General features: G+C 40.0%; 1 protein-coding gene across 1 annotated transcript in view; it reads right to left on the reverse strand.

The window, feature by feature from the left end:
- The window catches only part of THADA (THADA armadillo repeat containing), a 424,131-nt gene that overhangs the window by 86,644 nt on the left and 325,188 nt on the right, over positions 1 to 12,299 (reverse strand). Inside the window, exon 31 of the mRNA XM_044659462.1 lies at positions 9,001 to 9,095. Coding sequence (XP_044515397.1) covers positions 9,001 to 9,095 — 95 coding nt within the window. The remainder of the gene's footprint in view (positions 1 to 9,000; positions 9,096 to 12,299) is intronic.

Genomic DNA, 12,299 nt, shown 5'->3' on the forward strand with positions numbered 1-12,299 from the left:
CCTTTCCTTTCCTTTCCTTTCCTTTCCTTTCCTTTCCTTTCCTTTCCTTTCCTTTCCTTTCCTTTCCTTTCCTTTCCTTTCCTTTCCTTCATTCATTCACTTGTACCTGCCTTCTTTCTTTATCTGTCTATCTTTCCTCATTTTAAGTCTAATTCTGGCCCTCTATTTCATACTGTCTGCCCTTTAGAGAAAGGCTATAACCTTGAGAAAAGTCCAAGTCTGGAAGCAGAGTCAGGAAAACTCATGGTGTCAGTTCCCTGGTCCTTCTAGGTATTTGATCTACCATCATGAATGTTTACAAGATGCTCCTATCTGACATTAGTTCTGAGAGAGGAAAGCAATGATGGCAGCTAAAAAGAGTAGAAAGATAAGGGGTCTGGAATTTGAGGATGTCTCTGTGACCTTGGATAAGTCACAACCTCTCTGGGAATCAATTTTCTAATCTGTAAATGTGGGTGTTGAGCTATATGACTTTTGAGTTCCTTTGTGTCATAACTAAATAAGACACTGTAAGCAATGGTCTTGTCAGGAATAAGAGAGAAAGTAGGTGAATTTCTGCTTTACTTCATCCTGTCCAAATGGGTGTATGTACAGATGTACGAACAGGAAGCTAGGTGGTGGAGTAGACTTAGAGCCCTGGGCCTGGAATCAGTAAGATCTGAGTCCAAATCCAGCCTGAGAAATTTAACTAGCCATGTGATCTTTGTGAAAGTCTTTTAAATTTTGTATGCTTCAGTTTCCTCATCTGCAAATTAAAGGTGATAATAGCACCTACCTCCTGATGTTACTTATGTGAGTATAAAATGAGATGATATTTGCAAAGTGCTTTGCACTTAAAGCACTAGGGAAATTTAAAAATCACTAACTATTATGAGCAAAAAGAAAAGAGGAAAGAATTGAACGTTTTTGGGTAAAAGATTATATTCAATTATGGAGGCAGGTAGGTGTCTCATTGAAAAAAAGCACTGGGCTTGGGTTCAGGAAGACTTGAGTTCAAATCTGGATTTGGACACTTACTAGCTGTGCTACCTTGAGCAAGTCACTTTACCCTGTTTGCCTCAGTTTCCTCAATTGTAAAATGAGCTGGAGAAGAAAATGGCAAAGCACTCCAGCATCTCTGCCAAGAAGACACCAAAAGCAGTCACGAAGGGCCTGACACAACTGAAAAAATGACTAAATAACAACATCATCCGTTAGGCAGATACACCCTAAGGACCATGGGACTTTTCCATCAGATTTACTGCTGAAACTGTTCATCTGTGTGGTCTTCTCCAATAGAATGTGAGCTCCTTGAGAGGAGGGACTTTTATTCTGTTTGTATACTCAGTGCTTAGCACAATGCTTTGCACAGAGAAAGAGCTTAAAAAATGTTAATATTAAATAAATAAATTCATTGATTCACTCAAATGGGAAGACACCTTTCCCCAGATGCAATATGTTGTTTCCACAAAGAAACACTGAAGTGCTGGAATTTCAAGTGGTGGCCAATTAAGATTTCAATAAGTTTCTAAAATTCTCCATTTGTGTCTCGAATCCCAGACCAGCGTGGGAGCAGCCAGCCTCATCACTGTTTCAATTACAAGCCTCTCCTCCAAATACCACCCCCTCCAATCCCATTCAGAGGCTATAATTTTCTTCCTGGAGAAACTGATATACCCGATGATGACAGCTGGATCCAGCAGAGGGAAGGAATCAGGGACTGAGAGGACTTGTGGTTTTAAACAGCTTTTAAAACCCACACAAACTCATGATTTGAAATGGGGAGAAAAAACAAGTTAATGGTGATGGGGAAACCTCAAAATTGTTGGGAAGTACTAAGATGAAAGTTCAGATTACACCAAACACATCATTATCTTGAGCTTTTCTAATCACCTTCTCTCTCTCCCCCTTCACTGTTCTTATTACACAACTCCCTAGCCCAGAAAAGTGTCTTTCCTTGGAGCAGGGCTGGGGGAGAAGTTGTCTACATGATTTGAGGGGTGGCAGGAAGGTCCTGCCCCATCCTCCAATCTCTTCTTTTCCCCTTGGCACAGTGAAAGAGCACTAGACTTGGAAGCAGGTTAGGAAACTGGCTATGTGCAAAGGGATGGATAGTTTCAGATAAAGATGGGGCTCACTTGCTTGAAGTGAACAGAACCGGGAAAATATTTATACAATCACAACAGCAATGTAGTGAAAAACAACTCTGAAAGTCATAAGAACTCTGATCAGTGAAATTATTAGCAACCACATTCCAGAAGCTCCTGCTGAACCTTGCTTTTTGCCTAAAAGAGGGGGGAAGGACTCAGAACTCAGACTCAGACCCAGCCAGTGTGGGAATTGGCTTTGTTAGAAGATGTATAATTGTTACAAAAGTTTTGTTTTTTGATAACTCTAGTCCAACTATCAATAATATGGAATTAGATCTTAATCAAAGATACATGTAAAACCCAGTGGAAAGGCATGTTGGCTCTGGGGGGAGTTGGGGGGGTTTGGGAAGAGGGAAAGAACATGAAACATGTAACTATGGGAAAATATTCAAAATAAAAATAAATATTAAAAAAGTTTTGTTTTTCTTTATGTTGCTTTAACTTGTCTTAGCACATCTTTGGGGAATTTCTCTATCTCCAAGTCCCTGTAATAATTACTGGCCCATGACCTGCCACAGTCTTCAGTATGCAAATGGGTATCCAGAACACTGCAACATGAGACAAATGTACTCCTTGTCCCATGAAATGATATTTTGGGTTGTCTTTGGATGCATGATCAAAACTAACTCTGCCTCTCTCCAAAGAGTCCATTTACCTATAATTTCTTTTCTGTCATTTGATGTTATTTAGACAGTGACTGTCAATATTGATATGACTTAGTTTTTCCAAGTTTATCTCCACTGGACAAAGTCTAATGGAGTGACTGAGGTTACTGAGGAACTGAGAACCAAGGTTCCATTGTACAAGGATTTCATTCAAAGAATCAACCAAGTGGAAAATGTGTCAAGCTTGCTATTGTCAACTTCCTTCTCCATCAGTGACAATATAACTATTGCATTTGGATTTTGCCATCATATTTTTGTCCTGTGAGAGGGAGAGGAAATGGGACTAAAGAAAAGAAAGATGAGAAGAATAGTTAGGCTGGACCAAGTACATACAGAAGAGATAGTGCTGGAGATGATACAGTTTTAATTATGGTAACCCATTCTCACTATGTATGAAAAAGGAATTATACTTGAAGAGTTATGAAATCATATATACCTTTTGGCTTAATTCCCAAGGTGACAAAAGAAAAGGAAAAAGAAACTGTATGTTCTAAAATATTTATAGCAGCTCTTTTTGTGGGAGCAAAGAACTGGAAACTGAAGGGGTGTCCATCACTTGCAGAATGGCTGAACAAGTTGTGGTATATGATATATACTATTGTGCCACAAGAAATGACAAATGAGATGATCACAAAAAAAACCTGGAAAGATTTATGAAGTGATGAAAAATGAAGCAAGCGGAACCAAGAGAACATTGTATACAGTAACAAAAATAATGTAGGCTGATCAGTTGTGAATGCCTTAAATATCATCAGCAAGGCAAGGATCCAGGGCAATGCCAGGAGACTCATGATGAAAAAGGCTATCACCGCCATAGATGGAACAGCCTTAATGCAGATTGAAACATACCATTCTTTACTTTATTTCCTCCACTAATTTTTCTCTAGTATAAGCAATATGTGTCTTGTTTCATAACATGATGAATGAGGAAATATGTATAACATGATAATATATGTACAACCTATATCATATTCCCTGCCTTCTTGGGGACAGCAGAGAGGTGGGAGGGAGGGAAAGAACATGGATTGCAAAACAAATATTAAGAATTGTTTCAACACAGAATATGGAAAAAATTAAAATTTAAAATTAGAAAAAGAAAAAAGGGAGAATATCTCCCCAGATCAGCTTTATTGTTACAAAAAAAGGCAAATAAGAAAATACCAATAACCATCAACTTGTATGCTTATTTTCTAATTTTTACAAAATCTTTAAGATAATCTATACAGATAGAAAGCAAGCTTCCTGAATATAAGAAGGGAATACGATATTCTACAGCTAGCCATGATTTTACTGGTATGTAATAATAATAATAATAATAATAATAGCATTTCTATATAGCACGTTGGGCAACCAGATGGTACAGTGGATAGAGCACCAGGGAAGACTCATCTTCCTGAGGTCAAATCTGACCTCAGAAACTGTGTGACCCTGGGCAAGTCACTTCACCCTGTTTGTCTCAGTTCCTCTTCTGGAAAATGAGCTGAGGAAGGAAATGGCAGACCACTCCGGTAATTCTTCCAACAAAACCCCAAATGAGGTCCCAAAAAGTCCAGTAGGGTTGAAATAAATGAACAAGGAACAGAGTACCGTATGGCTGTCCCACAAACTGTGTAGCAAGGGGAGTAACATATAATAAGCTTAGAGAGATAGGTTGGGGACCTATAAGTTGTGAAGTAGTTTAAGAGCCAGAAGGTTTTTATATTTGATGCTAGAGGTAATAGGGAGCCATGTGGTCACATCTGCACTTTAGGAAAATGCCTGGCAGCTGTATAAAGGAGAGACTGCAGTCCACTCAACCAAAAATTTCTACCCAATCTAAATTATAGTGGCTGAAGGATACTGATGCTGAGAGAGCTTTTCTCATAGCTCCTGGATCACTGTCTTGCTTTCCTCCCTAACTCTTGCCTTTAGAAGATTCTAATATCCACAATGCTACTTTGTCAGACTCCCTGACTCTCGATTCTTCAGCCTCCCTGAATCCCATGACCATTATCCTCCCTCAGCCATAGATAGGGATGCTCACATGCTGGACTGCATCATTATCCATAATTGTTTCACTTCCTTACATTTCTTTATCTGAACATAACCTCCTATCATTCCACCTCTCCCCATGTCCCATCCGTCCTCAACTTTTTTTTTTTTTTTTTTTTTTGCTCTTATCAAGGCCTTATTTTCACTCAGTCTTTTTTCATAGGCCAATTACTCTGATTCTGGTTCCATTTTCCTGTCTATCCAATCTCAAGCCAATCAGTGGTTGTTTCAGCTCTCCACAGTCCTTCACTCTGAATTTCTTCTGCCCTTATCCTTTTGCTGCTCATTTCTTGCCAAACCTCAGCCCTAGATCACTCCCACTTTCACAGCAAGGAGTCCTTTTGTTTCTTCCTATCTCACTCCCCAAAGAACCTATTCCCAATGAACTCTTCCCTCCTCAAAGATGTCACTGCCCTTTCCCCCAGACCCAAACTGAACTTATTTTAATGAGAAAACTGAGAGCACTGAGCTTCTTCATCATCCATTCTCTCCATCTCCTAATATCACCTCCCATGATCTCCTCCCTTCCTTTAGTCTCTAACAAAGAGGTAACTCTTGTCCTTAATGAGGCCTAAGCTGAGGTAGATTTGATCCTACCTCCTCCCATTTTCTCTGGGAGATTTTACATACAATTATGCCTTCTTTTCAGACTACAACATTTTCCTAAGAACTAGCTCCTTCTGGCTGACTTTGATCACCTCCAAATCTCTCCATCCTTAAAAAGCTTTCACTAGTCTCTGCCACCCCCTCAAGCTATTGTCCTTTGTGTCTCCTTTGTTTCTTGGCCAAATTTCTAGAAAAAGTTCTCTACACTCATTGCCTCCACTTTCACTCTTCTCACCCTTCCACCTTGCAATCTGACATGACCAACTGACCATCTCATCTTCAACTGAAACTGTTCTCTCCAAAATCACCAATGATCTCTTAAAGACCAAATTTGATGGTCTTTTTTTAAAACTTGTATTTTTTTTAATACTGTACATTAATTCCAAGGCAGAAGAGAAGTAAAGGATAGGCAACTAGGGTTAAGTGACTGGCCCAGGGTCACACAGCTAGGAAGTGTCCGAGGCCAGATTTGAACTCAGGATCTCCCCTTTCCAGGCCTGACCCTCAATCCACTGAATTACTTCACTCTCCCACTGGTGGTCTTTTCTCAGACCTCAACCTTCTTAGTTAATCTGCTGGATTTGATATTATTGTAACATGGCTTCATTGAAGGCACCTTTGGTAGCTCATCATGTAGATCACATCCACTGACTGGGGATGTTCCTCAAAGCTACATCATTCACTCTTTTCTCTTCTCCCTCTCTACTGTTAACCTCTATGTGTCTCAGTTTTCTCAAACTATAAGATGGGGTATAATAAGAGAATCTATCTCCACGAGTTGGTTGTTCTGAAGGGCTAATGATATGGTCATTGTAAAGCACTTCACACAGTGCCTGGCACACAGTCAGTGCTTAATAAATATTTGGTCCCTCCAACCCTCTTCTCTCTTGGCCAGCCAGCTAGGTGACACAGAGGATATAGCACACTGAACCTGGAGTCAGGAAGAGTCATCTTTCCGAGTTCAAATCTACCTTCAGGCCCTTTTTTTTTTCCTCTTGAAATACAGAACTTTATTTAGAAACTGTTTAAAGTAGAAAAAGCCATCAAGAAAGACCAGGTGGAATATGGTTTCCCAGTAAAATGGAATTTTTAGGGCAACAAAAATTTAAAAGGCCACAAGAGAGAAATAGCACCACTGTATTTTAACAACGGTGAGTTTCTTACATTTTTGGTATTATTATTAATCGAATTTGGATTTTCCTCAGAATTCCACACAGATTCAGGCAAGTCACTTAACTCTGTGTGCCTCACTTTCTTCATCTGTCAAATGAATGGGGAAAGGAAAAGGCAAACTACTCCAGTATCTTTGTCAAGAAAACCTCAAATGGAGTCACAAAGAATCAGACACAACTGAAAAAAATGACTGAACAACATTCTGTGTCCCCCCAAATTCAGCACATCCAAACTTGAGCTCATTATCTAGGACCCAGTGATTTTTCATCTCCTCCTTGTATACAATGAGCTGCTAAGAACTGCCATTTTTGTCCCCATATCACCCTTCTCCTCCATCTATTTCTCTCTCTCTCTCTCTCTCTCTCTCTCTCTCTCTCTCTCTCTCTCTCTCTCTCTTTTTCAGGTCCTCATTACTTTTCGGGTCGACTAGCATAGGAACCCACTAACTGGTCTCCTTGTCTTCTCTTCCTCCTCCAATTCATTCCATGCAATACCAGAAGATTATTCTTTCTTAAACCTAGTTCCAACCATCAAGCTCTTTGCCTAAAAACTCTTCAAAGGCTCTTCAATACCTGCTAAATAAAATCCAAACTCCTTTGTTTGGCATTCAGGCCCCAAGTGATTTGGACCTCCAAGACCATTTCATCTCTTACTAATCTCTCTCCGCTTTTGTAAATAATGCGACCAAATTGCATTACTAGATATCCTTCAAACACATCTCCTGCTCTCCTGATTCTACACCTTCTAGACTCAGTTCCTGACACCTGAAATGGCTTTTTCCTTTCAGCTTCCCCTATCTGACCCTTCCTTTAAGACCCATCTCCTCCACAAAGCTTTCTCTAATTCCCGTCCCTCCATCTGGAGGGAATCTCCTTCTTCCCCACAACACAGGGTGCGGAGTATTCTATAGACTGGACATTTAACAAAATTAAATGAGCAAACTACTTATGTCTTTCTTATTACATTTATTATATTATATGCATGTCTTATCCCTTGAACAAGGCCATTAAGCTCCATGGGCAGAGACTATATCTAACACACCTTAGTATCCCCAGCACCCCACCCCAGGGCTTAGAGCAGATAGTAGATATTCTGTAAGTCTCCATTAAATTAATGGGTATGTATATACAGATATACATTATCTATTTGTTTATCTATCTATCTATCTATCTATCTATCTATCTATCTATCTATCTATCCATCCATCCATCCATCTATCTATCTAACTATCTACATACACAGCATCCACAGAAACAGAGAATTGCTGTGATGTGGGATTTTTCTGTTCCAAATGATGGAAGATCCCATTTTAAAAATGAAAATCTTTAGGAATATATGATTTTTAAGGTCTGAATAATCCCAACATTTGTTTAAGCACTTTAGGGAGGTTGTGAGAGATCTGAAATGAGTTCCCAGAATGAGTAAGAAGTCATCAGCATTCTCATGAACGTTTTGGGGGCTTTGGGGTTTAAGACACATAGTTCTGGGTGAGGTGGCTTCAGGTCTCCTCCACACACTTTGAATTTATTTGAATTTGGGAACAAAATTCCATATGGACAGAGCTGGACTTCAGCAGCCTGAACGTATTTCCTGGAGACAACAAATCATAGACAAGGAAACACAGGAACAGACTGGCATGCTTGTGCTCGGAACCTGTCTTTGTAATTGTAGCCTTCAGACAGGCCTAATCAATTAGAAGGGGCTGATTTTAACCAGTTGCAGGCTCATTATGCTGCATTCCAGATTGTGTTGATGAAAATCAGTTTCAGTCTGTGGCCTGGAACTCATGTACAGCAACTTCCTGGGGCCTCTTATATAAACACATCAAGAAACATTTTTATTTGGAGTTGCCCTCCCCCCTTTTATTTTAAGGGAGCAGCTTTGGGAATCAAGATTAAATTAAAATGATTTGAAGCTTGGACCCAGAAACATATATGCAGGAGAAAAATATTTGAAACCGAGGCCTTCAGATAGCAATTATTATTTGCATTACTTCAGAGGTGGACTCTGAGAGAGATTCTTAAATATTTTAGCCCATGGCAGTAAGTGAACACAGCTTTGCTATCATCATGTAGCAAAACCAAAGGCCCTTTCAAGGAAAAGAGCAATGGGGTACAGGTTCCACCAAGGCCTCAGAAGGACAGACAGTCTAGGTCTAGACCCTTCACCCAAAGGGCTGAATAGGAATGAAATGGAATATTTTAGTATCCATGGCATATCTCAGTGAAGGAACAATATAACTGACCCTCTTCCATCTGATGTATGGTTAGACTTAAAAAAAATCAGCAGGGTGGAGGAACAACACAAAACCACACACATGGCACGGAGTCCAAAACGGGATGCAAATCCTGTAAAGATTCCAAATCGAGTTACAAAATACATGTGATGAGTCATACCTGGCTGGCTTCCCTTTGGGGCTTGGTCAAGGCACTGAGTCAGTAGGATGAGAATATCAATACAGGCAGCTCTGGTCACAAGACAGGGGTTCTGCCTAGAAAGAAAAAGGGCAGCAGGTAAATAAACCCATCCTAAGTACCTATGGGCAACAGTGGTAAGTAGTGTGGAAGCTGGTCATACGTCTCTGGCACAAACTGAAAAGCAACCCAATCCCAAAGAGGGATTAAAGAAAGACAGAGGGCTTGGACTAATATAAGACCTCTGAATTGTGCCCAGATAGGAAATAGTAAAAAAGAGAGAACCGTACCACATCCATACTCTCTTTATCATAAAACAAAGAGAAGAAAAACATATTCTCTAAAAGTGGGTAATTTCTGGAAAAACCCCAAACCAGCCATGAAAATCCCTGTTTGACATTTTAGAGAAAAAAAGTGCATTGACATGTGGCAAACCATAACTATGGGTTTAAAATAACGAGCTAAACAACAAACAAATGCAAGAAATTAAAAACATGGGAGCCAAACATTGTTTTTTTTAAATAAGTGGATTAAAAAAAATAAATGGAGAAACCCATTTTATCCCTTGAATTATACAATGGAGATTAACTAGACTCAGACTTTATGTACTGGATGGAGAAAGAAGAAGCAACATTTCTTGGTAAAAAGTCAGAAATTGATGATGAAGGCCTTTATTTCTAAGACTCAGTACATATTAACAACAAGAGGTCAAAAGCCTGTGCCTGGTGACTCACGTCTGCCTTCCAGGCAGCATGGCTTCTGATTATCTGACTTTGAATGCTGGGATCTGGGTCCTCCTTGTGTCTATTTTGACCAGCAGATTCTATGGTAAAGATGGAGAGATGTAAACTAGACCAGTGGTGTCACACTCAAGATGGAAATGGGAACAACTCAACTGTACATAAGGATCTTTGCAGACCACATATTGACTTAGAAAACCACACATGTTTATATATTTCTTTTTTTTATATTAATTTATTTATTTTAAAGATTTTCCAATTACATTTTAATCTGGTTTGGCCTGTACTTGGGAGTGTTGTGGGCCACATGTTCAACACTTCTGAACTAGACAAGAATACACTAGATGAATTTAGAACTGGTTGAATGGCCAGATTCAGAGAGTGGTCTTTAATGGTTTGATGTCATCTTGGTGAGAGACCTATAATGATCTGATCTTGGCCTTGTGCCATTTATAGTTTTTGCCAACAGAATGAATAAAGCTAAGATCAGTCAGTCAACACACATTTATTAGGCATTTATTATGTGCTGAGCCTTTGAGATACAAGGGAAGTAAAAAACAAAGGTCTTCCTTTGTTGTATCCTCTGTATATGCAAATATACATAATACACAGGAGGTCATCATAGAAGATAGGCACAAGCAATTAGAAAAAAATGGGAAAAGCCTCACGTATAGAAGGTGGGATTTGACCTGAGTCTTACAGGGAGTCAGAGAAGCCAAGAGGCAGAGATGAGCATTCCAGGCAGGAGAGAGAGTGGGCAAAAAGGTATTTATCTGTGGAACAAGGCTATGCTGGAGAATACTCAAAAGGAACTAAGAATTAAAAAGGGTAGAAAGGTTGGAAGAGTCTAGGTTGTGAAGGCCTTTAAAAGTCAAGAAGACCATTTTATACTTGATCATGTCAGGAACAGGAAGCCAGTGGAGTTTGTAGAGTAGAGAGGGGTGACATGGACAGACTTTTGTGTAGGAGGCAGGGTAAGAGTTTTTTTTAAACCCCTACTTTCCTTCTTAGAATCAATCCTGTGTATTGGTTCCAAGGCAGAAGAGAGGTAAGGGCTAGGCAATTAGGGTTAGGTGACTTGCCCAGAGTCACACAGCTAGGAAGGATCTGAAGTCATATTTGAACCCAAGATTTCCTGTCTTTAGTCCTGGCTCCATAGCTTCCCCCAGTGTAGGGTAAGATTTGAGGCAGGAAGACCAATCAGAAGATTTGTATTGGTGTAGCTGTGAAGGAGACTGAAATAAGGAGGAAGAAGAAGGAATTTTTATTAGAACTATATTTATTATTAGAAATAGAAATAATAAAGAAATATTTATTAAGCAATTATTCTATCCCAGGTGCCGCTTTAACTCACCAGGAGATAGGTCCTATTATTATCCCCATTCTATTGTTGAAGAAATTGAGAGACAAAGAGGTTCAATGCCTTGTCTAAGGTCACATACCTACTAAGTGTCTGAGATTGGATTTGAACTCGGGTCTACCCAACTCTAGATCCACCATTCTATCTTCTGTGCCACCTGGCTGTTGTAATAGTCCAGCTGTGGAATTAGTCTAGAGGCAATGAGGGCTTGTACCATGATGGCAGCTGTGTGACTGGGCAGGAAGAACACATATACATGAAAGGAATGAGAGCAGACTTTGCAATAGATTGGATAGGGGGAAGGTAAATGTGAATGAAAAGTCAAGAATGACACCAAAGCTGGGAGTCTTGGTGATGAGAATGATGCCCTCAACAGTAATCAAGGAGGCTGAGAAGAGGGAAGGGTTTGGGGGAAAAGGCAGCGAGTTGCTTTGGACACTTTGAAGTCATTTATGGGAAATCCAGTGTGAGATGGGCAAAAGGCAGTAGGTTATATGAAACCAGAGCTCAAGACAAAGTAATAAAGTTGGGTCTGTGTTGAATTCATAGGAAGTGATGAGACATCAAGTGAGATGGTATAGAGGGAGACTGAGAAGAGTCAGATAAGTAGAAAGAGAATCAGGAAAAAGCAGCGTCATGAAAACACAGAATGGAAAGCATATTCAAAGAAGATAATTTATAGTGTCAAAGGTTGCAGAGAGGTCAAGAAAGATGAGAAGGGAGAAAAAGGGCAACTGGCAATCAGGAGATCACTGGTCACTTTGGAAAGAATAGCTTCAGTTGAATGAGTTCTGAAACCAGATTGCAAAGGGTTTAGTGAGAGGAGAGGAAGAGCAGGCTCTGAGGGTGAATGGCTTTCCCAAAAAGTTTAACTGAGAAGGAGAGGAGAGATAGAGGACAACAGCTAGTGGAGATGACTGGACCAAATGAGGGCTTTTCAACAACAGGGGAGACATGAGCAGGTTTATAGAAGCCAGCATACAGCAAGAGATTGAAGGTTAGGGATGATAAAAGGGGTAATCTGCTGGAAAAGAAAGGAGAAAAGGGATCAAGGATGCAAGGAGAGGAGGGAGCCTTGGCAAAGCGAAGACCCATCTATTTAAGTGAAATGGGAGTGAAGGAGGAGATAATGGAGGAAGATGCTGAATTAGGAGGTGGAGAGAAGAGGGAGCTTTCAGCAA

Source organism: Gracilinanus agilis, chromosome 2 (assembly GCF_016433145.1).
Source record: "Gracilinanus agilis isolate LMUSP501 chromosome 2, AgileGrace, whole genome shotgun sequence".
In the NCBI taxonomy this organism is placed as follows: Eukaryota; Metazoa; Chordata; class Mammalia; order Didelphimorphia; family Didelphidae; genus Gracilinanus; species Gracilinanus agilis.